General features: G+C 41.6%; 1 protein-coding gene across 1 annotated transcript in view; it reads right to left on the reverse strand.

Moving 5' to 3' along the window:
- Nucleotides 1-5,836: 5,836 nt before the first annotated feature.
- The window catches only part of zgc:162160 (uncharacterized protein LOC561782 homolog), a 53,505-nt gene continuing 34,896 nt past the window's right edge, over nt 5,837-24,445 (reverse strand). Inside the window, exons 2-4 of the mRNA XM_036558836.1 lie at nt 17,721-17,866; nt 15,663-16,539; nt 5,837-6,670 (exon numbers count right to left, since the gene is read on the reverse strand). Of these exons, the coding sequence (XP_036414729.1) occupies nt 6,315-6,670; nt 15,663-16,539; nt 17,721-17,807 (1,320 nt within the window). The 5' untranslated portion in view covers nt 17,808-17,866 and the 3' untranslated portion in view covers nt 5,837-6,314. The remainder of the gene's footprint in view (nt 6,671-15,662; nt 16,540-17,720; nt 17,867-24,445) is intronic.

Genomic DNA, 24,445 nt, shown 5'->3' on the forward strand with positions numbered 1-24,445 from the left:
AAGCACACTATTCCTGATCAGACTGAACGTTCCATAGTTGCAATCTTCAAAACTGCGGGATGAGTTAGTGGACAGAAATCTGGCAGATAAATAATAATAATAGGAGGAAGAATATATTGTTGGATAACACTAAACACAGCAGTGTTTATAGTGTGTATTTATTATTTACAGCACATTTCAGTTTCCCCGCTTGAACACAGGTGGTTAGACTGATGGCTGTCAGGTGTGTTACTGCAGGGTAAACTCTGAGTGGTGGAGGTGAAACAGCAGCAGCACAGCTGGAAATCAAATAAAAGAAGTTTTATAAATCGGACAGTAGGAGAGATCTGCTTTGTGGAGATATTTGCAGGACTATGAACATTGAAGATGTTGATCATGTTGATGATGGAAAAATAGTGGAAAATCTGAAATAATATGTTTTCTTTCGGGACTATTTTGCCTCACAGCACCCTGCTTATTATGTATCCCTCCACCATGAATGGAGTTTAAGGCCAAAATTTTCTCAAAACTATCATAAAACAGTGTCTCAGTCATCAGGCAGTGAATTCATAACAATTTCATGTAGGAACTTTCTGTGAGGGAGCTTTTAGAAGTGGACGTCTGGTTCCCATCACCACCACTGTGAACAGTTCTGACTCTGTAAGTTTCTCTAGAACGAAGCGTTTCACACCAAACCACTCTGAATGTAATATACGGAATATAGTGATAATAAACTGTAGGATGAGCATGAATGAAGTACAAAACTTGACTCAGCTACATATTTAATTCTTGCTTCATGATTGCAGTTTCCTACAGTTAGTCTTCAGTGTTTTTACTGTTTTCTGAACTGTTGCTTTTTAAAGTGTTTCTCCAGTTTCGGTGAGTCTTGCCAAATTCCTTACAGGAATTCACTCGCCATCTTAGTAACACCACCGGGCAGTTATTCCAGCCTTACAAGACCAGGCTCCTCTCTCTGAATGGTGAGAGGCCAAAATCCTCGAAACTGAAGGTCAAGTTACAACCAAGTCAATGATAAAATTTGACAAAAAATCATAAATATTTTGTAGCATTTAGCTAAATAATGCACAATGCATGATTTTTTGGGTGGTTCTGGCTACTGCGCCTGCGCAGATCTCCATAACAACTGGGGCTTTCCCTGCCCTTGCTGTAACCAGCAAGCTGATTGGCTCCTTTTTTCATAAAGGGCGGGACTTTCTCTGTAAACAGCCGTCATGTTGAGCGTTACGAGATTTCCCATTCATATTTCAATGAGCCACCGTCTCCTCCTCCTTTATAACGTCTCTGGTCTAGCTAATACAGCTGATGCACATAAGAATGAAACACAAGTACATGTCTGTCTGTGTCTGATTGTTGGTAAAATTAGCTAAGGTAGCACTAATGTTAGTGAAGTTAATAACTAGATTAACAAAGCTGCCATCTAGCAAACATTAGCAAGTCAGCTAACAATATGAATGTTATTAATAATGAAAATATCAGCGCCGTCGGAAAACCAAACATTGTATCTCCATCCAGCTACTGTTTACACTCTTTCAGTACAATCACAACAGTCAGTTTCATCTGCTTATGAGGGTCTGAATCACAACTGACATTACGAAATGTTTTCCGCACATTGCGTGCAGTTATATATTTCCAAATCCCCAAATCCTACATAGTGTTGCTTTAACAGGTTTCAAGCTTAAAGACTTTGTAATTGAGTTATAATTTTCAGTGATCTACACTTCTGCAGCAAGAAAAAAACTCAAAAACAAGGTCCGTGTCGATGTTTAGGTCTCAAATTATGCTAAAATCAACATTACACTGATGAAGATGTGATGACAGTAGTAGATAATTCACTCACATCCTCAGAGACGCTCCTTCACCAGTTTAGACTGAGTTCTCTCTGATTCTCTTTCAGTCAGCAGATTCATCCACTCGGAGAGGAAGCACAACCTAAGCTACAAAATTGTTCTTATTTCCATCAGAGAGGTCTTCAGATCCCCAAAACATACGTAGTGCAGCTTTAATACTATACTCAAATGAAAGTATTTTTCCCTGTAACTCTGTTATCAGATAAATGGAAATGTTGTCTTTCTGTGTGCGAATGTTGTTGAGCTGCTAGTGAGCAATGAGGGGTAAAGGGGGAGGGGTGAGAACCCCCTGCTGTGAAAAAATATTCACACCTCTATACAAAGATAAAACAAGAGAAAATGAACACCTGCAGCTTTCTTCATATCAAACAATCCTGCATTACTGACACAATAAACAGCATTTACACTCAATAACAGCATTTTTATAGATGTTGTTCCCTCAGCTATGAACCCAAAAGCCAGTTTGCTTCCAGTTTTGTTAACCATACAGATTTCAATTAAAATGTGTCCACTGTTATTGAAGAAGTAAAGGCATAGTTCAGCTGAGGGAGCTTCAAAACAGCGGAAATATATTTTAGCATTTAGCCTTTTATGGCTACTGTGAAAAAGAGAAGTATGAAGTATATGAAGTGTAGTAAAACTAATTGCAGTAATAAAAATGATGTACATTCTGTGTACATGCTGTTCTTTCACTTCAGCATATGAGACTGAGGAAATAAACAAATGACTCCAGATACTAATCCAGGTTTCTTTATTTAAGATAATGGTCTACGAAAGGTTTATCGATGGTGTTGCACAGCCCATCAGCAGGCTACAGTCCATGTCAATGAAAACTGTGTTACTGTGTAAGGCCAGTAGGGGGCGTCCTTTCCTTACACAATAAATAAACAAACCTATAACTTGCATATGTGTTAGAGCACGTTAACACATCTGAGATTCGCTCAGAGGTGTGATGAGTGATGGGCCGCTGCTCGGCTTAAAGCACAGGATGGACGGAACATCTGAAATCAGACCTACGTTTTAAACCTACAAAAGCAATTATACAAGCACAACACAACGCGTGAACATTAGACACATGACGTACGCGGCGTTAATACTGACTAAAGTAAACAAATCCATGCCGAAAGTGCCTTAATTTATTACACCTGTAATGCCTAAAACAGCTCATCTAAAAATGTAATTAGTTAATGAGGCCTAAAACAGCATCTGATACTAAACTCTCTCCAGAGATTGTCTTGTGAAATCAGTACGGCCCAGAATGACTTTACCTAGACCTAAAGTTTAGTTTTTGTTTTTTTTTGTAAAGCATCACTTTAAATAGCAGAATAAGCATCAGTGCACGCAGGGATGTGGGGAGTGGGGGGGCTGAGGGGGCTGCAGCATCCCCAGATATCAGGATTGTGATGACTAAAATAATAATAGTAGTAAATCGTTCTGAACTTCCTAATAATTTGAGTGTAGTTAAGAAATAAATGCTAGGTTTAGAGTTTATATTTGTATATTTTATTTATATATCTATTATATATATTCAAAATCTGGAGTAGCCCTGCATTGTTTAAGTGAAGGCCGTATTTTCATTACCAAAAACTGTCGCGTCGCTAAAACACACGCAGCTCGAGATTTAAAGGAATCTTGAAAACTTATTAGGCCAGTTCTGATACTGCTGTTAGTCCCTAATACTGTTCTTAAACCTAAAAATAATCATCTATCATAATAATGAAGCTTCACATTTTGTGCGTTTCAGTGTTAAATTTCACCTGACTGTGAACATCACATAATCAGCTGCTGCGCCCCATTTCAACAATCTGATTGGTCGCCACTCAGCTCATTTGCATAAAGTTCGTCCAGAACGAGAGAGCAGAGTGATGTGTGTCAGTGGTCGTTTATATGTATATATTGTCACCTCATTATGGCGCTGTGTGACATGTTCTGATGCAAATTAGCAAAAAATAGATATGACGTCATCGTTCACGTCACATATATGCTATTTAAAATTACAGCACCCCAACTTAAAACACCTTCCCGCATCCCTGAGTGCACGTATCTGCCAGACCAGCAGTCTGAATTAACGCCCTCTTAAAGCGACAGTTCAGCAAAAAATCGAATTTTCCCTCACTAACCTCAAATGTCGTCAATCAGCCGAGGCGTGTTTGGCGTCTGAAGTTTGCTTCGTTTAGTTTTAGCACTGGAGCTAAAAGGCTAGTGTAGCCAACATGAGCCTGCTAGAAAAACCAGCATAGACCAGCATGGCTGGTCACCAGCAAAACCAGTATATCATCGCTGTCCAAAGCAAAACTCCAAAATGCAACTTTACAGGAGAGGGCAAAATGTTCATCATTTTTAATGTTGATGTAAAGAGATTTTATTTGAGGCAATTTTGGAGCATTTCTATTGGTCTGTTCATCATGAAATTTTCACACGATGTAAAGGGCATCTGAGCTGAGCTCAAATTATGCAGTAAACTAAAAATTGCAAAAAATGAGATTTTTTGACAGTGACTATATGTTGTATTTTACATGCTGGTATGGTGGTCAACCAGCATGCCTATACTGGTTGACCAGCTAAACCTGCACCAGAGCAGCATATGCGAAGCTCAGAATTACTTCATTTTAACCCCCATGTTCAGGCTACAAATTCAAGAACCAGTGTCTTCATAAAAGCATTAGAATTGTTAAAGTATTCAGTTAGTGTTAATGATATGAGTGATAACTTTAACGTTTATGATGAATTTACCTTCTCGAAACAGACAACTTTATGGACAGTATCACAGATATAACCAACTGTTGCATCGGTGTGTTGATTGATCTAAAGCTAACACTGCTATAATCTCATTTTAAAGTAGAGAAGTGTTAATGCGTGACTGATGCGGCCGGCGCACTGCACAGAAGTGTAAAACTGTATCCACTCATACTGCTTTGTGTCTGTGCTGTTATCCGGTGTCGACCAGAGGAGGATGGGTTCCCCTTTTGAGTCTGGTTGCTCTCGAGGTTTCTTCCTCCTGTTGAGGGGTTGAAAATTCTGAGATACAGACTTTAATCGAATGCATTATTTAAGCTTATACACCGTGATTAGCCTGGCGCTTACTCCAATAGACTTGATTATGTGGTTTCTGGCACTGTATGACTCACTGTTACCTACAAACATGGACTCAAGTACAGACAACATTGGTATCAGAAGTGGGATAGCACCCCTCCCAGTGGTGGGGAAAGCACTGCAAGACTTCACGGAAAAGACGGCCTGGTGAGACTTGACGACAGAGCAAACGAGAAAAAATTCATGTTTCAAGATGTTTGCTACTGTTTTAAGCTATGCTAACCCTGCTAAAAAAAGGACTAACCTGGTGCAGGTTTAGCTGGTCACCTAGTATGGTCATTCTGGTTGACCAGCATACCAGCATCCAAAACACAACATATGTTGGTTCAGCATATGAACATTGCTGCTCGCCGTCAACTGTAATAAAATAAAGTACAAATTCTCTACTTTTAAATAAGAGTGTAGTAGTATTAGCTTTAGCGTGATCAAAAAAGACACAGTACTTGGTTTAATCTGTAAAACTGGCCATAAAGTTTTCTGTTTTGAGAAGGTAAATACTACAGGGACCTGCTACTGGCTGGCTGTTTAAATGTCATTGTTTGGTAGCGTAAAGATGTGTGGTGTGTTATTTGTGGTATATTGTGTCTGGGGGTGTGGGTGTGTTGTGTTGTGGCTGGTGGTAACCTCCCCAGTGATTTATGTGCCTTTTTACGCTGAGGCTACATTGGTGTCAGAAGTGGGACAGCAACCCTCCCAGTGGTCTGGAGTGGCACGACACTTCAAAGAAGAGAGGCAGAGTCCAGTGAAACACCATGATGGTGGGGACAGCACTGCAAAACTCCCCTGGGAAGACTGGTGGAACTTGATGGCAGAGCCGATGCTCTGGGCCGACTGCAGCGTGGACGGCGGGGCTCAAGCGCTCAAGCGGGACTCACACCTGCATTAATGGTGCAGTGGGTGGCGGAGAGAGAGAATGGCAGCTGGGTGTTATTTGTTGTTGCTTGTTAGTGTAGAAATGTGTTGTGTGTTATTTGTTATCACATCTGAGGGTGTGGGTGTTTTGTGTTACTCTGCACTGATGCTACAATACATTATAAATGTTAAAGCTGCAGCACATATCACTGACATTAGCTGGTTAGCTTGTTGCAACGCTTGCTTTCATAAAAAAGTCTTTTTTTTTTGCCACTTTGTAGCTCGAACAACCGGAGGTTGATAATGGTGCAATTCCCATTTGCCATGTGAAAATTCCTACTTCCATAACTCCCATTTCCAGTTAAACCAAACACAACATGAAAAGACAAAATTCAGACACTAAACCGATTGACTGCATTTTCCACGAAGGGGATGAAGTTGTGTAAATGTAATTTTTAGTTGTACTGTCGCTTTAATCCCTCATTTCGTCTGTCCGTCCTGACCCAGCGGAAGGGCGTGTGGTCAGTTTGCTTGCTCGTCTTCATACTGATGGTCAGTGTCCATTTTTTTCACGTCCCCGTTGCTAACGTTCTCTTCTTCTCCGTCCTCCTCCCCCTCTCCCTCCTCCCCCGGTGAATTGGTGGAGCCCCCGCCGCTGGCCGGTGGTGAAAGTGGAGGCAGAGGGATGGCCTCTCCTTTCTTGGCGAGTTCGGCGAGCTCGCGGGCGGAGCAGGTGGGGGTGGGGGTTGGGTACGTTTGGTGGAACGTGTCGTAATCGACCTCATAAAAGCCCTCCTCCAGAGAGAGAACCGGTGTAAAGCGCTCGCCCCACAGAACCTCTGAGTCCAGATACGAACTACGAGCCTGACAGGTCATCCCTACAGAGAGAGAGAGAGACAGAAAGAGAGAGGGAGAGAGACAGAGAGAGAGATAAGAGAGAGAGAGAGAGAGAGAGAGAGATGGAGAGAGAGAGAGAGAGAGAGAAAGAGAGAGAGTAGAGAGAGAGAGATAACAGAGAGAGAGAGAGAGAGAGAGAGAGAGAGAGATAACAGAGAGAGAGAGAGAGAGAGATAACAGAGAGAGAGAGAGAAAGAGAGAGAGTAGAGAGAAAGAGAATAGACAGGGAGAAAACGGAGAGAAAAGATGGGAGAAGAGAACAAGAAAGACAAAAAAACTATTTTAACATACCTTTATTATTATTATTATTATTATTTTTATTCAGATTTTATATTTCTGCTCTTATTTTTGGTAGACGCAAATGTACTGTTTACTGTATACTGGAATATACTGGGGTATACTGGAGCATATTACAGTATACTGGAGTATAATGGAGTATACTAGAATATACTGGGGTATACTGGAGCATATTACAGTATACTGGAGTATAATAGAGTATACTAGAATATACTGGGGTATACTGGAGTATATTACAGTATACTGGAGTATAATAGAGTATACTAGAATATATTGGGGTATACTGAAGCATATTACAGTATACTGGAGTATACTGGAGAATATTGGGGTATACTGGAGTATACTGGAGTATACTGGAGCATATGGAAGTATACTGGAGCATATGGAAGTATACTGGAGCATATTGGAGTATATTGGTATATACTGGAGCATATTGGAGTATACTGGAGCATACTGGAGTATACTGGAGCATACTGTAGTTTTGAGCAGGAGAGACAGTGATAGAGTGAGCTCAGACAGTAACAGCACTCTGCAGGTTTAGTTTGCTCTCGGCTCTTCCGCGCTCTGAACACAGTTAACAGAGTGTGTACAGCTAATAAAGTGTGTATAGCTGATGGAGTGTGTGTAGTGGTTAAAGTGCAGACTCTCAACTTTTCAAGCACTTTCATCTATATCAGCCCCACCATTTACCACTGCTAACACATTACATAACTAACAGATCCATCCTGCAGCGCCGTGAAATCAGACTGGAGTGAACGAGTCATTAACGCCAGAGAGCGTTCCTGTAGTGTATTACAGTCTGTCAGAGTGACTGTGTGGATCATATGAACATTATAGAGCTTTTTAAATGAAACAGTAGAAGCCATATCGCCCCCTACACTTCCTGTAGTGTATTACAGTCTGTCAGAGTGACTGTGTGGATCATATGAACATTATAGAGCTTTTTAAATGAAACAGTAGAAGCCATATCGCCCCCTACACTTCCTGTAGTGGATTACAGTCTGTCAGAGTGACTGTGTGGATCATATGAACATTATAGAGGCTTTTTTTAAATGAAACAGTAGAAGCCATATCGCCCCCTACACTTCCTGTAGTGTATTACAGTCTGTCAGAGTGACTGTGTGGATCATATGAACATTATAGAGGCTTTTTAAATGAAACAGTAGAAGTCATTTCACCTTCAGATGTCCATATTTAATGTTTGTGGGCACTGCATTAGGTTATTGTGAACATACTATTAGAAATGCCACAGAAGCACTAGTGGAAATTAGCAGTATCCAGGAGGTGTTTTTGTGTTTTTTCTCGTGGGTTGTGACCTTTATGGTGCAATAGCTCCAACAGACACGGTTCACCGTTGAGTGCTGAGATATTTAAATATATGTAGGACGAAACGTATCAGCTCTGGAACTATTTGGTTTACCACAGCAGGATTTTCCAAAACGCTGTTCATTCTTCACTCAGACAGAACGGTGATGCACAGAACGCCGGCGTGTTCCTCAGAGGTTGCTGTGTTTTTGTTGCACCGCTGCTGTTCTGGAACGAGGACACTGTAACTCAGCGTAATCTTAATGTGGATAAACTGGACTAATGAGAGCAGACTGAACGAGCGAGAGCCGCTCGCAGCAAAGCGCTGAAAATAACGTCACCTCTCCGCTTTGAGGCCTGTTTGGCCTTAAACAAGTGACTAATGATTTACACATGATGCACACACACACACACACACACACACACACACACACACACACACACAAACACACACACACACACACAGGATGATACACTATAAATAGAAGATGCACATTTTCATGTTCTGCTTAACTTCGCCTGGAAAAACCACATCAGCTCACATTATTTACACAGACACAGCAGATCACACAGCAAACACTCCTCACCTCCCATCACTCTCTCTATCACTCTCTCCATTACTCTCTCTATCACTCTCTCTATCACTCTCTCCATCACTCTCTTTATCACTCTCTCCATCACTCTCTCCATCACTCTCTTTATCACGCTCTCCATCACTCTCTCTATTACTCTTTATCACTCTCTCAATCACTCTCTTTATCACTCTCTCTATCACTCTCTCCATTACTCTTTATCGCCTTCCCTGTCACTCTCTCTCTATCGCTTTCAATCTTTCTCCCTTTCTTCCCTTTTCCTTTTTTTTACTATTGTCTCTCTTTTTCTATTGTCTCTCTACCTCTCTCTCTATCTTTTTCTATTCTCTCCCTCTCTGTCTCTCTCTATCATCTCCACCTTTGTCTGTCTCTCTTTCTATCCTTTCTCTCCACATTTCCCTCTCTCTCTCTCTCTTTTTCTATCATCTCTCTCCACCTTTCTCTCTTTTTATATTGTCTCTCTCTCTCTCTCTCTCTCTGTGTAAATAAAAGGTGAGTAAATATTATGAGTATTCAGCTTTGATCTCAGTTAAAGGGACAGTTCAGTAAAAATCATATTGTGGTTTCTGATATTGTGACTGTAATCATTAAACACTGAAATACATTAGTATTTACACAGTATCAGCATCCTGAAGCCTGAGATCAGAAAGTATATGAGATCATCATCATCATCATCATCATCTCTCTCTCTCTCTCTCTCTTTCTCTCTCTCGACTTCTGTAAGTGATTTAAATGCGTGTTTTTAAAGATGTCCCCTGTTAAACGCCTGGCTGTGTGTAAATCCTCTCCTCCTGTCTGTCCTGTGGTTCAGACTCCACCTGCCTGATAACAGCTGTGAGTGTAAACAGCAGTACAGGCTGCGTCTCCAACCTCAGAGTGAAGTGAAGAAGTTCCACACCTACAATTACAGCATAAACACTTTAGTTGGTCATTTTCTCTCTGAGTGTCTCTGTCAGTGTCACAGCGAGTCGCTGAGGCTTCAAACAGCAGAATCTAAACCACCACCTTCACCAAACTCACCGTCACTGACCCCTCAGTCCACCTCCTTCAACATGCAGAATTAATATAGATATAATAATAATAAGATTAAGAAACCTTTATTTATAGTCAAACTGCATTTAATGCTCTTTGCAGAATGACTGTGTGGATCATATGAACGTTATAGAGCATTACAGGACATCAAGAGCACTATTAAAGAGAAATTCCACCAAAATTTCAAAATTTCTCTATACTTTCAGTGAGTGAGACATAATCAGAGTGATTCAGAGTGGTTTGGTGTGAAATGGTTCAGATGTCTTTACAGTGGTGGTGATAGGAACCAGGGGTCGCCATGACTACAACACAAATATAGACATTTTATTTACTATCCAGAACCACCAGTGAACCTACACGAGTCTTCTGAGTTTATATGAATGTTGATGATGGAAAATAGTGGAAAATCTGAAATAATAAGTTTTCTTTGGGGACTATTTTGCCTCACAGCGCCCTGCATGTATCCCTCCACCATGAATGGAGTTTAAGTTCTCTAAACGATCATAAAACAGTGTCTCAGTCATCAGGCAGTGAATTCATAACCATTTCATGTAGGAACTTTCTGTGAGGGAGCTTTTAGAGGTGGACGTCTGGTTCCTATCACCACCACTGTGAACAGTTCGGTAAGTTTATCTAGAACGTTTCACACCAAACCACTGACCATTTATATATGCAGAAATTTGGAAAACATTGTGGAATCCCCCTTCAATTCTGTAGTATGTTGAAGTCCAGCAGCAGACGAATGAAGAAGAACCCCATCACACGTCTGCCCTCCTACGCAGCTGTTTCAGAGTTTGTGAAAGTACTTAAATCATCCATTTCACTCATTTCGTCCAGCCTGCGGCAAAAACACATGAAAAAGTCTGAAAAAGGCTTTTTTTTCCGCCTATTTACTGATCTTTTTTCTAATTACGGCTTTTGTAGGGCTCCATCTGACGGAAAGTAGGATGACCTTGACTAACAAGGGCGCCGAGAAAGAAAAGAGAAAACTGCGCAGCTACAAAACCAAAATGTGGAAACATTCAATTAACTCCATCAGTGCCTCCCACTCTCAGCTACACATGACTTTGGGGAAGAGAAGGAGAGAGAGAGAGGGAGAGAGGGAGAGAGAGAGAGAGAGAGAGAGACTGGGAGAGGGAGAGAGAGAGAGGGAGAGAGAGAGGGAGAGGGAGAGGGAGAGGGAGAGAGAGTGAGAGAGAGAGAGAGAGAGAGAGAGAGAGAGAGAGAGAGACTGGGAGAGAGAGAGAGAAAGAGAGAGAGAGAGAGAGACTGGGAGAGGGAGAGAGAGAGAGCTCTGCTACTCTGCTTCTGTACATCCACTCTGATACTGTTTTATTTATACTGTTCTACCATTTTAAAGCTGGAGTTGGTGATTTTGTAGAAACCAAGAAGTGATGTTAGCAGTAATGCTAACCAATCAGTGCTCAGTAGCAGTAATGCTAACCAATCAGCGCTTAGTAGCAGTAACGCTAACTAGTCAGTGCTCAGTAGCAGTAATGCTAACCAATCAGTGCTTAGTAGCAGTAACGCTAACTAGCCAGTGCTCAGTAGCAGTAATGCTAACCAATCAGTGCTTAGTAGCAGTAACGCTAACTAGTCAGCGCTCAGTAGCAGTAATGCTAACCAATCAGTGCTTAGTAGCAGTAATGCTAACCAATCAGTGCTCAGTAGCAGCAATGCCAACCAATCAGTGCTCAGTAGCAGTAATGCTAACCAATCAGCACTCAGGGACAGGAGCAGAAAAGGTTTGTGGAAAAATAGCAACCATGGCGTTGCTTTCCAGGCCTTTCAGGTTTCTCCACCATTGGAAAGCTGCACTGATGGTCACTCTGTTTTGACCTCTCGCTTTATCCAACCCCTTTCTGTTAAAGGCCTTTTCTGCTTCTGTCTTTCTTTTTACTGTCTTTAGCAGCGCGAGCTGTTGTACCAGTGTAACTTTCTCTGCTGTTCTTGTGAACCGAGCTCACTGTGTGTGTGTGTGTGTGTGTGTGTGTGTGTGTGTGTGTGTGTAGAGCCGTAGGATGGACTTTGCACACATGCAGATAAGTCCATGTGCAGAGTGTGTGCGTGTGGGCAGGTCGTGAGGCAGGTAGGTAGACAGGCAGGTAGGCCCTGAATCACTTCAGTGGGTCTGAATTAAATGACTGTTTACAGTCCTGTGGCCTCCAAAGGTAATGATTTTTTTCATTGTCAGAGTGTCTGATTTATTGATTGCTATTGGGATGTAATGAGTATTTCAAGAATTAACAAAAAATGATTAATAAATAAAAATAAAATAAAGTAAGTCACTGACGTTAATAACAATGTAATTTAGACTCTATTCAGACTCTGTTCAGACTCTCTCAGTCAGCAGTCTGGATCTGAAGTGCTTATCGGCTCACCGACGCTGAGACCAACTAGTCAGCTATTTAATTTTGCTCTTAAATGACAGATTTTTTCTATATTTGGTGGTATTAAAATTCAGTCGATACTATAAAGGTATTAAATTTGCATAACCATCTCTACAGGACACATCAATAACTCCCTAACTTTTTACTGTTCCCAATTTTTTCCTAGTTTCTTCAATTGCAAATCATTTTCCCATTTCACAGTTTCCAATTATTATCTCACTTTCTCAATTATTTTCTCATTTCTCAGTTATTTCCCCATTTTTCCATTTTTCAATGATTTTTCCATTTTTCTATTTCCTCAATTCCCAATTTGTGTTTTTCAATTTCCCAGTTCATAATTATTTTCTCATTTCCCCATTTTTCCATTTTCAATGATTTTTCCACTTTCCTATTTACTTAATTCCCAATTATTTTCAATTTCCCAGTTTAGAAATATTTTTTCCATTTCCCAAATATTTTCTATTTTACTCAATTTATAACTGTTTTCCCATTTCCTCAATTCCCAATTATCTTCCCATTTCCCAGTTTCCAATTATTTTCCCATATTCGCAATTTCCCAATTTCCAATGATCCCAATTCACAATTATCACAAAAATCACTATTTTCCCATTTTTAAAACACTGATTCAAACCCTTCTGCAGTGTATAAAAATAAGGTTATTATTGTTATTCATGCCCTTAAGGCAGCTGTGCCGACGGGCGCTGGGTTTTTTTGACTGCCCCCCTCAGCCTCTCTGCCAGCTTCACCCGCACGATCTGGCACACAGGACAATACCTGGACCAATTAGCGAGGTATAATTGCAGCCCTTGTCAAGTGTATTCACAGTCGATGTTCATTAGTGATTCCCAGGGAGATTCCGGCACTAATCCCGCTAACGGCGCAGCTAACAGGAGAGCTTAGCTCAGAGTGTCACCTTTTAGATCAGATCCACACATCATTAGCATCCACAGCGAGAAACGTCTCAGTTTCAAAGTGTTGACTCATTCCCGATTGTAAATATTTGAACTGAGCTGCGTAAATGTGAAGTGGAAGATTAAAATTCTAAATGTGTCCTGCTTGAATGCATTAGCTCCTGACTTCTGCCTCCATAACGGTTAAGATGACCACCCCCACGCTCTCTCTCTCTCTCTCTCTCTCTCTCTCTCTCTCTCGTACGCACACAAACACATTTACATTTTACATTTATATTTATTGCATTTGCCAGAGCGACTCAGAGGAGTGCTTTGTTTTCTCCTCATAGAATTTGTTCTGACTGTAGTGCACACAGGCCTTGATCGTGGTGACAGTGAAGCAAGAGTCAGTGAAGCAAGAGTCATATATATATATATATATATATATATATATATATATATATATATATATATATATATATATATATACCTATCAGGCGTAACGTTATGACCACCTCCTTGTTTCTACGCTCATTGTCCATTTTATCAGCTCCACTTACTATATAGGTTCACTTTGTAGTTCTACAGTTACAGACTGTAGTCCATCTGTTTCTCTGATACTTTGTTAGCCCCCTTTTACCCTGTTCTTCAGTGGTCAGGACCCCCATGGACCCTCACAGAGCAGGTACTATTTGGGTGGTGGGTCATTCTCAGCACCGCAGTAACCCTGACGTGGTGGTGTGTTAGTGTGTGTTGTGCTGGTCTGAGTGGATCAGACACAGCAGTGCTGCTGGAGTTTTTAAACACCTCAGTGTCACTGCTGGACTGAGAATAGTCCACCAACCAAAAATATCCAGCCAACAGCGTCCTGTGGGCAGCGTCCTGTGACCACTGATGAAGGACTAGAGGATGACCAACACAAACTGTGCAGCAGCAGATGAGCTATCGTCTCTGACTTCACATCTACAAGGTGGACTGACAAGGTAGGAGTGTCTAATAGAGTGGACAGTGAGTGGACACAGTGTTTAAAACTCCAGCAGCACTGCTGTGTCTGATCCACTCATACCAGCGCAACACATACTAACACATCACCACCACGTCAGTGTTACTGCAGTGCTGAGAATGACCCACCACCCAAATAGTACCTGCTCTGTGAGGGTCCATGGGGGTCCTGACCACTGAAGAACAGGGTAAAAGGGGGCTAACAAAGTATCAGAGAAACAGATGGACTACAGTCTGTAACTGTAGAACTACAAAGTGAACCTATATAGTAAGTGGAGCTGATAAAATGGACAATGAGCGTAGAAACAAGGAGGTGCTCATGATGTTATGCCTGATCGGTGTATATATATATACACTGATATGTGTATATGTATATATATATATATATAGTAATTTGTACTGTAAGGAGATAAAGACTAATTAAGGCCTGGTCTTGAAGAGGACTCAATTTAAGGGTTTTTTATTATTGACCCTGTCTCACTTTCATTTGGACTCAGTCTTGACTTGAACTCAGCCTACTTTAGACTCGGTCCTGACTCGGCCATTACTGGTCATGGTCTTTGATTTGACAAAGGTGGTCTTGACAACAGCCCTAGTGGAAATACTACATGAGATGAAACCAATTCCAAGCTATTTAAGACTTCACAAAAAACACAGCCTCATAGTCTGGGTGCTAATTGTTTAATGCGTTCTTTGATTGTAAGGCATCCTTGAGTACGACGCTGCCTAAATAAAAGTGATGGCGAAGATGATGGGTATGTTTCAAGACCTGCCAACTCTGATAGGAAGAGCTGACATGTAAAACAACCAATCACAGACCATTTGGTGTGAGGTGAATGCAACGAAAACAAACTAAAGTTCAGTACTCATTCGCAAACGCAAACGCGTCTCGTTACTTCTTTAGATATCTTGTTTACTTGCAACCTGTGGCTTCAAACTTCTAAAAAAAATAAAAAGCTTGATAAACAAATGGAAAAACCAGCCTACAAAAGCGTGAACAGGTAGAAGTAGAGTAAATTCTCAGTAAGAGGTGAGATTCTGAGAGCTGTGGAGATTTTAACGTTCAGTTTACATCAGACAGTCTGTGCTTCTGATAATGAAACTCACTGAAATACAACCAAAATTCTTCTGCAGTGAACATCTCACACGTCAAACCACAACATCTGCCCCTCCAGCCGTTATGGAGCCAACAGTACGTGACTGAGGTGCCCTTGAGCAAGGCACCTAACCCCTGCTCCCCGGGTGCTGCGGATAGGGCTGCCTACTGCTCTGGGCAAGTGTGTTCACTGCCCCCTAGTGTGTGTCTTCACTAGTATGTATGTGGATGTCACTGCACAGATGGGTTAGATTGCAGTGGTGAATTTCCCCATTGTAGGACTAATAAGGGTCAATTAATCTAATCTTAGCAAACTACTAACAATATACTTGTCACAGATGTCTGTAACACTCTCATTACTGGCTCACCTGTGGCCTCCACCATCCCCTCCAGAATGACCACTATCTCGAACTCCTCTCTTGCCAGCTGCTCCTGAGAGATCTCCCAGAAGGGGCTACTTTCGTTAAACTCATGGCAGATGATGAGCGGAGACACCAGGAAGAGTCGGTCGTCTCCAGTGTCGAAGCCCACATTGATGTCCGTCTGGTTGAGGGGGATGAACTCTCCTTCTTTGGTCTGTTTGGAGCGGATCAGCTTGGCTCGTATTGACGCTTCCACAATGTGCGAGTTACGCAAGTCTCCTACCCGGAACATCAGGCAAAGCTTGCTGTCCCGCATGGAAATGACGGCGTTCTGCGAGAACATCAGCGTCTCAGCACGTTTCTTGGGCTGTGAGATTTTCACGAACATGCAGCCCACCATGAAGGCATTGACGATGGAGCCCAGGATGGCCTGCACCAAAAGCAGAATGATACCTTCCGGACACTTCTCCGTGATCACGCGGTAGCCGTAGCCAATGGTCGTCTCCGTCTCAATGGAGAAGAGGAAAGCCGAGACGAAACCATTTAGGTTGTTGACGCATGGCGTCCAGTCTCCATCATCTGTGTGGTCGAGGTCACCTCTGGCATAAGCGATCAACCACCAGATGAAGCCGAAGAAAACCCACGTGGTGGTGTAGACCAGTGTGAACACCAGCAGGTTGAAGCGCCACTTCAGGTCCACCAGTGTGGTGAAGATGTCCGTCAGGTAGCGGTAGGTTTCCCGAACGTTGCCATGGTGAACGTTACACTTGCCGTCCTTCTCCACGTAGCGCTGCCGGCGCTTCTTCAGTTGACCTCCTGGACCATCTGAGGAATCTCCACCTCCAGCCAGGCCTCCCACCACCATGGTCCGGTCTGTGGGGATCTGAGGTGATAGGTGGTTGGGTAAAGTTTAGGGACAATAAGGGAACGAAGTATGAAAGGGATGAGATGGAATAAAGAGTAAAAAGGAGAAGATCAAGAAGTTAAAATCTAAAACGCAAGGGTGTGAAATCCAACACAGGTCAATAGCCTCCTTGTTTGTTCCGAGACCTCCTCCTGACTGTGATTGGTCCTAATCACTGCCTCATTTGTTCTGAGACCTCCCCCTAACTCTGATTGGTCCTAATTGCCACGTTGTTTGTTCCGAGACCTCCCCCTGACTGTGATTGGTTCTAATGACCACACTGTTTGTTCTGAGACCTCCCCCTGACTGTCATTGGTCCTCATCACTGTCTCGCTTGTTTTTAGACCTCCCCAGGACTGTGATTGGTCCTAATAACCACCTTGTTTGTTCTGACACCTGTCCCTGACTGTGACTGGTCCCAATAACCATGTTGTTTGTTCTGAGACCTCCCACTGACTTTGATTGGTCCTAATGGCCATCTCGTTTGCTCTGAGACCTCCTCATGACCGCATTTTACATGCTTGCCTGTCATTTGAAGAACACTGCCAGTTTAAGTTTCACTTTAGATTAAATTCTTATCTTGTGGTTCCTTTTTAGCCACACTGACAAAAAAGAACCCCCAGCAATTCTAAAGATTGAAGCACTTCAACAATAACGTGCAATATGTGCAATGTTAGGAAGCAAAAGCCTTTAGTGATGGGATGTCAGTCAACTGGATAAGATATGGCTACAATCATCTGTAGTGGTTCCACAGTCCTGGACGGCCACAGTCCAACACAGTTTGGTGAATTTCTGCTGGCGACTTACTGCAGGTGTGTTTGAGGAGGAATATCACCAAACTGTGCTGAATAAGACCCTCCAGGACCAGAGCTGGACACCGCTGCTATAGAACGAAGGGGTAAAAGCAGTACAGAAAACATGAATGTTAAGTACTGGTGCTGAGCTGGCAAGCTGCCTGATGCTTGTCAATCTGTCACTGTCCAATGAACCTGAGATGCTGCCAACATGCCACTTTGTCAAATGAACCCGTCAACCTTCAGGAAAGTTAAACACTGACCTTGGCTTCTGCATAGATTCAGTCAGACTCCTTATCCTGTACAGCATCAACAGTGGTGTTTGATGCTAGCTGCTAAAGTGCTAAAAAGGGCTTTGAGGCTCACCTTGTCGTTGGGATCGTTCCATTTCTTTGGCAGCTTGATGCCCTGTTTCTCCACATCCTGTCCAAGCTGGCCCTTTACACTGCTCATGACCTGCAGGGCTGAAGCCACAGACGCTGTCTTCCGGTCCAGCAGGGGGAGCTCTCAAACTGCAAATACAGAAGAACAAGAAATCTGAGAAAAGAAATCAGTTGACCACAAACTGTTTGATAGATATGGACGTCAATTCCTGCAGTCCTGGTTAACAGTCTTAATCAACAGCTCGGTAGTGAGCTATTTAGACCTTTTTACGTTGTGGCCACAATGCGCTCTTTTCAAATTTCCATATTTTTTCTGCTGGAAGTTCTCGTTGCAGGGTAGCGCTGCTTCCGCTACAGCAATGACAATAACGGTAATGGCAAGTTGAGCATGTACAGCTCTCTCCAGTGTTTGAGCTTGAAGCGAAAACAGCCTCATCTCAGTTTCACTGGTTCGTCAGCTGATGATGAGCAGAGGAGAATTGAGTTTGTACAGTAAATAAAGGAATAAACTTCATCATACGGAGTAAAAGAACCTCTGTGTCTGTGTTTCGGCGCTGCTCACTAACGTTGACGTGCAGTTTGTGCTGTAAAGTTGCTGCTTCAGCCGCTTTCAGAGGAACAGTTTTCATTTTCTCCCTCTAAAGCTGTCGGTGTCTGAGAGAGCGAGAGCTCAGCGGGAGCAGATGTTCATTCAGTGTTTAAAACGTCTACAGTGGCGCTACAGACCCTGACGACCCGGCGCCCCCTGCTGGCGTGTGTGTATGTTTAGCTTTGTGCTAACTAGTTTATTGTTAGCGAGCTGTTTCAGCATCTCCAGCTAACATGGCTAATCCAGCTTTTTGGTTATAGTTATTTTCTCCTCCACTGATTTATCTCTCTGTAGACGTAGCTGACGTTACTGTGCTCTGATAGCTGTGAAGGAATTTCTCCACGAAGCATTTATATCCTTTATTTAGTCTCCACATTGTTGTGTGTTTGGTTCTCCGACAGTTCTGGACTCATCCTCGAATTTCAATCTTGGCAACTGTGACAAAGATAAAGTGACTCATCTTTCTGTGGTGCTGAAGTGATACGAACGACTGTATGTCTGAGGTCAGTAACTGTCCGAAAGGCAAAAGCGGAACTTGTTTTACCAGCGTTTACACACTTCCGTTTCTTGTTTGTACCTTGATGAATGAAAAATGTACCTGAACAGAACCTTTATTTTTAACAGTGTATCTGCTTTAGTCCTGGATTCATGGTGGCTGAAGTTCTGAGCTCTGAGCTACTTGGCTGTATCTGAGCAGGTAAGATGCTTCTGTTCTCTTCAGAACTCGTCCTGCTGCCACCATCCCATCATCACTAACAGAGTCGAGGGATCCAGGTTCCCTGCAGTCAGACTTGCCCGACACTGCCATGTTTCATAGATGAGCAGGTTTGCAATATTCATCCTGTCTGTCAAACACTTTTGTCCCACAACTCTGACCTTTCTCTTCTGGTGGATTTCCAGCGGTTTGCATCATGCTGTAAACCCTCTGAGGTCACACTGCTGAGCTCCTCTTTGTAGTCGTCTTCCACACATCTGCGTCTAAGTCCTGGACAGCGTTCTTGATCTGTTCAGCAGCTTTTCATCATTGCTGAAAGTTTTCTTCAGCTGTTCTTCTGTGACCAGACTGTCGGCTACTGCTCACCAGTACTTTCTTGCTTCATTTCATTGTGACATATTTTGACTTGTCCAGCCTGATGTTTAGTCTGGATTCAGTCTGATTTCTCAGACTCATGACGGCCCGATTTAAGGGTGCCATAGAACACATTTATTCAGAATTTAAACTGTTCCCTGTGTCTCCGTACACTTAGAAATAAAGGTTCTGTTCAGGTACATTTTTCGCTCATCAAGGTACAAACAGTGTAAATGTTCCCTCAAAGGTTCTACAGTGGTTTTAAGGTCTGATTGTGAACCTTAAATAAGTTTTTCCAGGTGAAAAGTTCGTATTTGTACCGTTTCATAACCGAATGTTTTAAACAGAACAGTAAAATAAAAGCCTGGAGACGAGACGGGGTGTGTGGAGTCAGTACAGCTTAGAACATATCATTTCAGTGGATTATGGTTCAGTTATGTTCCCTGACTAAAGGTACTGAGATGGACCCTTGAGGGTTCCACCCCAGTGACAAGAGGGGCACTGACCCAGAGACAGTTTAGTACCTTTATATCTGAGAGTGTAGAAGATATGTGACTTTGGTTGGAGTGAAAAATGCCCAGATGTGTTTTTTCACTCCCATTTACAGCCCTGTGATTTGGCACTAGAATGAAATGAGCTGTTTTCACACTTTCAGGGGACTTATGAATAATCTGAGGAGCTAAAGGGCCAATAATTCTGCTTATTTTAAGAAATACACTTGAAACTAAATTATAGGCCAATATGCAGTGGTGGACAAAGTACACAAACCATGTACTTGAGTTAAAGTAGAGATACCCAAGGTCAAAATATTACTGCAGTAAAAGTAGAAGTTCCTCCCTTTAGACCTCCACTTGAGTAAAAGTACTAAAAGTATTTGCCTTCAAATGTACTTAAGTATCGAAAGTAAAAGTACTAACAGATTAATTATGACTCTGATGTCCTATTATCATTTATGTAACAAGACTCGCTTCATTAACTCATTTTAGGTGAAAATACTCCAGTGTCTCTCTTGGTAAGACAGTCTTTTAATAGAGTCATTAATTAGTGACGCTGATGTCTATTAAAATTATCATAAACACAAAACACTGAAGGAAACAGTTTCCATCAGGTAGAACTGAGTGGCTCTGAAATCACTTTTTACAAACAAGCAAAGTTTCAGCTCAAGATTTATTTACAACTTAGTTTAAAAATTAGTTTAAATTTAAACAAGTTTAATAAAGACTTTAAACTCAGATTCACAAATGAGTTTCCTTTACTAAACTGCATCTGTAGGTCTCTGTTCATAAACACAAACTAGACAAAACTAATTTACTATAAAATGAAATGTGTTTGTATAAATTCAGAATAAAGACACGTCAGTCACAACTGCATATGAGTACATGTTTCTATATTGTGGTCTATTTACACAAAGTTAGGTTAGTTCATCATTTATGTTGAATAGACTCTCCCAAAATTTTACGCTGCTGCTCTGATGTTGAACCGTGTGCTGCACTGGGTCGGTATGACCAACAGGTCAAAACAAGCTCTAAACAAAGTGACCGCTGTGCCCTGATTGGTGTTCTTGCTTCGCGCTTCTTTCGTTTTGACATGTTATGTTTTTATACACACATAAACCAAAAGGAACGACAGATTTCTCATAATGTAGTGGAGTAAAAAGTGAGATATTTGACTCTGAAATGTAGTGGAGTGAAAGTAAAAAGTCACTCAAAATGGAAAAACTTCAGTAAAGTACAGATACACAAAAAACTACTTAAATACAGTAACTAATTACATTTACTTTGAGATATGATTTTTTGCAGTGAAGAACTCTTGAATTGGTATTGATCAAAGTGCACAACTCCGGTCCTGAAGGCTGGTTTCCAGCACAGTTTGGTGATTTACCTGTTCAAACACACCTGAATACACTCACCTGTTAACAGGTTTAGTGGGTGTGTATGTGTAGGAGAACCACTGAACTGTGCTAGACTCCAGCACTCCAGGACTGGAATTGTGCACCCCGTATTATAAACACTTAAAAAAGGTGGTTCTTCAGGGGTTCTTTAGTAAAGAAAATGGACCAAGAACACTCAAAGAACCATTTGCATGCTTTGCGTCGTGAAAAGGTTCTTCATTTTGATATAGAATCTGCTGTGTATGGTTCTTTATATATCTTCATAGCACCAAAAAGGGTTCTTCTGTTGAAACAAGCTTGACATCATAACAATAAAAGAAGCTTTTTGGTGCTATATAGCACATTTTTCAAAAAGGTTCTACATAGAAACTTCTACAGCACATTCTTCATCAATCTGAAGAATGCTGTTGCAATGCAAAGAACCCTTTAATCATGCAAAGGGTTCTTGGGCTCAGGGTTCTATTTAGGACAATTTTCTTTACTAAAGAACCTTTGAAGAACCATCTTTTTGAAGAGTGTAGATCCTTTCTATTATGTAAAGTTTCCTCCAACTTTTAGAAGGTCCTTCATGCTATAAATGGCACCTTTTTTAAGTTTAGAAGAACCTCCAGACCTTTTTTGAATTCTCATGACCTTCTGAAGTAAACGAACACAGCTGATGAGAAACAGCTGACCAGCCAAATGTCCAGTTACTGACATTCCCCTAAAATGAGGGACTCTGTCTGAACAGGACAGTGATTCCTATATAGTTCAGAACCTCTGACCTTGAGTGTCCCCGTATTGGAGTAAAGAATCCAGAACCATCTTAGCTCTGAAATCTGTTTGGTCTCCATAACAACTTAAGTACAACGCTGCTTTCACTGTGAGATGATTTTCTTTTCTAACTCTGCGTTTTAAAGATCTCAGACGCTGCAGACTCGATCTCCACCGCCCCTCTGATCACCTTCGTGTGTTAATGTTGATGATGAAATATTACAGTGATGGTGGTGAATAATGAGGAGACGGAGCTGAACGTGTGTCTGTTTATTAGGAGGAGTAACGTTAGCGCGCTCGGCTAAAGCATCTTTCTCGTGACTCTGAAAACTTCCTTTCCCCAGGCCACGTCTCGTCAACATAAAAGACAAGGTCTGGGACTAGAATGACTAAACAGTCCAACTGTGCTTATAATGACACTGTGTGGAATCAGAGGAGGTATTAATCACAACAGTCAATCTTCAGCCTCCCTGCTGCATTTCTGTAGTTTTTCCTCTGCATCAAGAATCAGGAAGACCATCAAAAAGAAACAAACAGGTTTCTTGTACATTGTATTCTATAATGTTCATATGATCCACACAGTCACTCTGACAGACTGTAATACACTACAGGAAGTGTAGGGGGCGATATGGCTTCTACTGTTTCATTTAAAAAGCCTCCATAATATTCATATGATCCACACAGTCACTCTGACAGACTGTAATACACTACAGGAAGTGTAGGGGGCGATATGGCTTCTACTGTTTCATTTAAAAAGCTCTATAATGTTCATATGATCCACACAGTCACTCTGACAGACTGTAATACACTACAGGAAGCGTAGGGGGCGATATAGCTTCTACTGTTTCATTTAAAAAGCTCTATAATGTTCATATGATCCACACAGTCACTCTGACAGACTGTAATACACTACAGGAAGCGTAGGGGGCGATATGGCCTCTACTGTTTCATTTAAAAAGCTCTATAATGTTCATATGATCCACACAGTCACTCTGACAGACTGTAATACACTACAGGAAGTGTAGGGGGCGATATGGCTTCTACTGTTTCATTTAAAAAGCTTTATAATGTTCATATGATCCAGACAGTTATTCATAGCATATTCCAGGACGTGACAATGCTGCTACTGTGTGGACGCTATGGTAACCCAGTTACTACAGTATCTCTGATGGTTGCCATGGTGTTGCTAGGGATGCTGCTATGGTATTCCCAGTGGTTGCTATGGTGTTGCTAGGTGGTTGCTATGGTGTAGGGGGTGATATGGCTTCTATTGTTTCACTGCAGGACTTGAGGACTCTATAATGATTTTATGGAGGTTCATGTCATTAGATACTTAAATTTAAAAGCAAACAATCTTCAATTAAGTTTCATTTTTATTATTTTGAATCGTATCATACCTTCCGAAATTGTATTTTAAGGTTTATAAGCAGAGAGCAAATATCTGAATTTTATGGTTGATGATGTACAACTGAGCACCGGAAATTAAAGCAACACTACGTAGGATTTGTGGATTTGGAGCCCTCTCTGGTTGAAATATGTAACTGCACGTAACACACAGAACAACATTTTGTAATATAAGTTGTGGTTCGGACCCCCACAAGCGTATGAATCTGACTTTTGCGAGTGCTGAAAGAGAATCCAAAGAGAACTCAGTCTAAACTTGGTGAAGGAGCGTCTTCTGAGGATGAGAGTGAATTATCTACTACTGTCATCACATCTTCATCAGTATGATGTTGATTTCGAGATCATTTGAGGCCTAAACATCCAGCCGGACATCCTTTTAGAGTCTGTGTGATGTTAATACGTAAAGATTCACTCTCACAAGAACTTGCGTGTGTTGCTGGCAACCTTAAAATTAACTTTCAGTTTTTAATTTAATTTCAGATGGTCTGATACAGATTCAAAATAAGGTTGAAGTTCAGATCATTGCATTTAAATTCCTAAAGGCTTTAATCTAACTCCCTATGAAAGGCGGTAAAGAGGGAGGAACCACAGAGTGCAGAATAGTTAGACTCAGATTAGTAAATTAATTATCTAATTAATTTAACTAATAATCTAACTACATAATCTAATTGATTACAGAAGTGACTGTTAGTTGCAGTCCTCGTTCAGACGTGCTTGTTTTATTTTGTCTGTGCTGTTGTGTCCATTACTCTGCTCCTCTGGACGGCCTGAGAGGCTGCAGCTCAGAACAACCAGCATTCTATCGATCAGCCCTGAGGCTCTTAAGACCTGCCGTGAAAACGTTCCAGTCTAATTAATTATCGCTGCGTGTGGGATCAGCTCTCGGTCGATTTCTTCCACTTGTGCACCAAATACGATAATTAAAACGTTAAAGGGGAAGTCCACCCATTTTTCAACATTCCTCCGCAGTTCAGTGTGTGAGACATAAACAGAGTCATTCAG

This window comes from Colossoma macropomum, unplaced genomic scaffold (assembly GCF_904425465.1).
Source record: "Colossoma macropomum unplaced genomic scaffold, Colossoma_macropomum, whole genome shotgun sequence".
NCBI classification, from domain to species: Eukaryota; Metazoa; Chordata; class Actinopteri; order Characiformes; family Serrasalmidae; genus Colossoma; species Colossoma macropomum.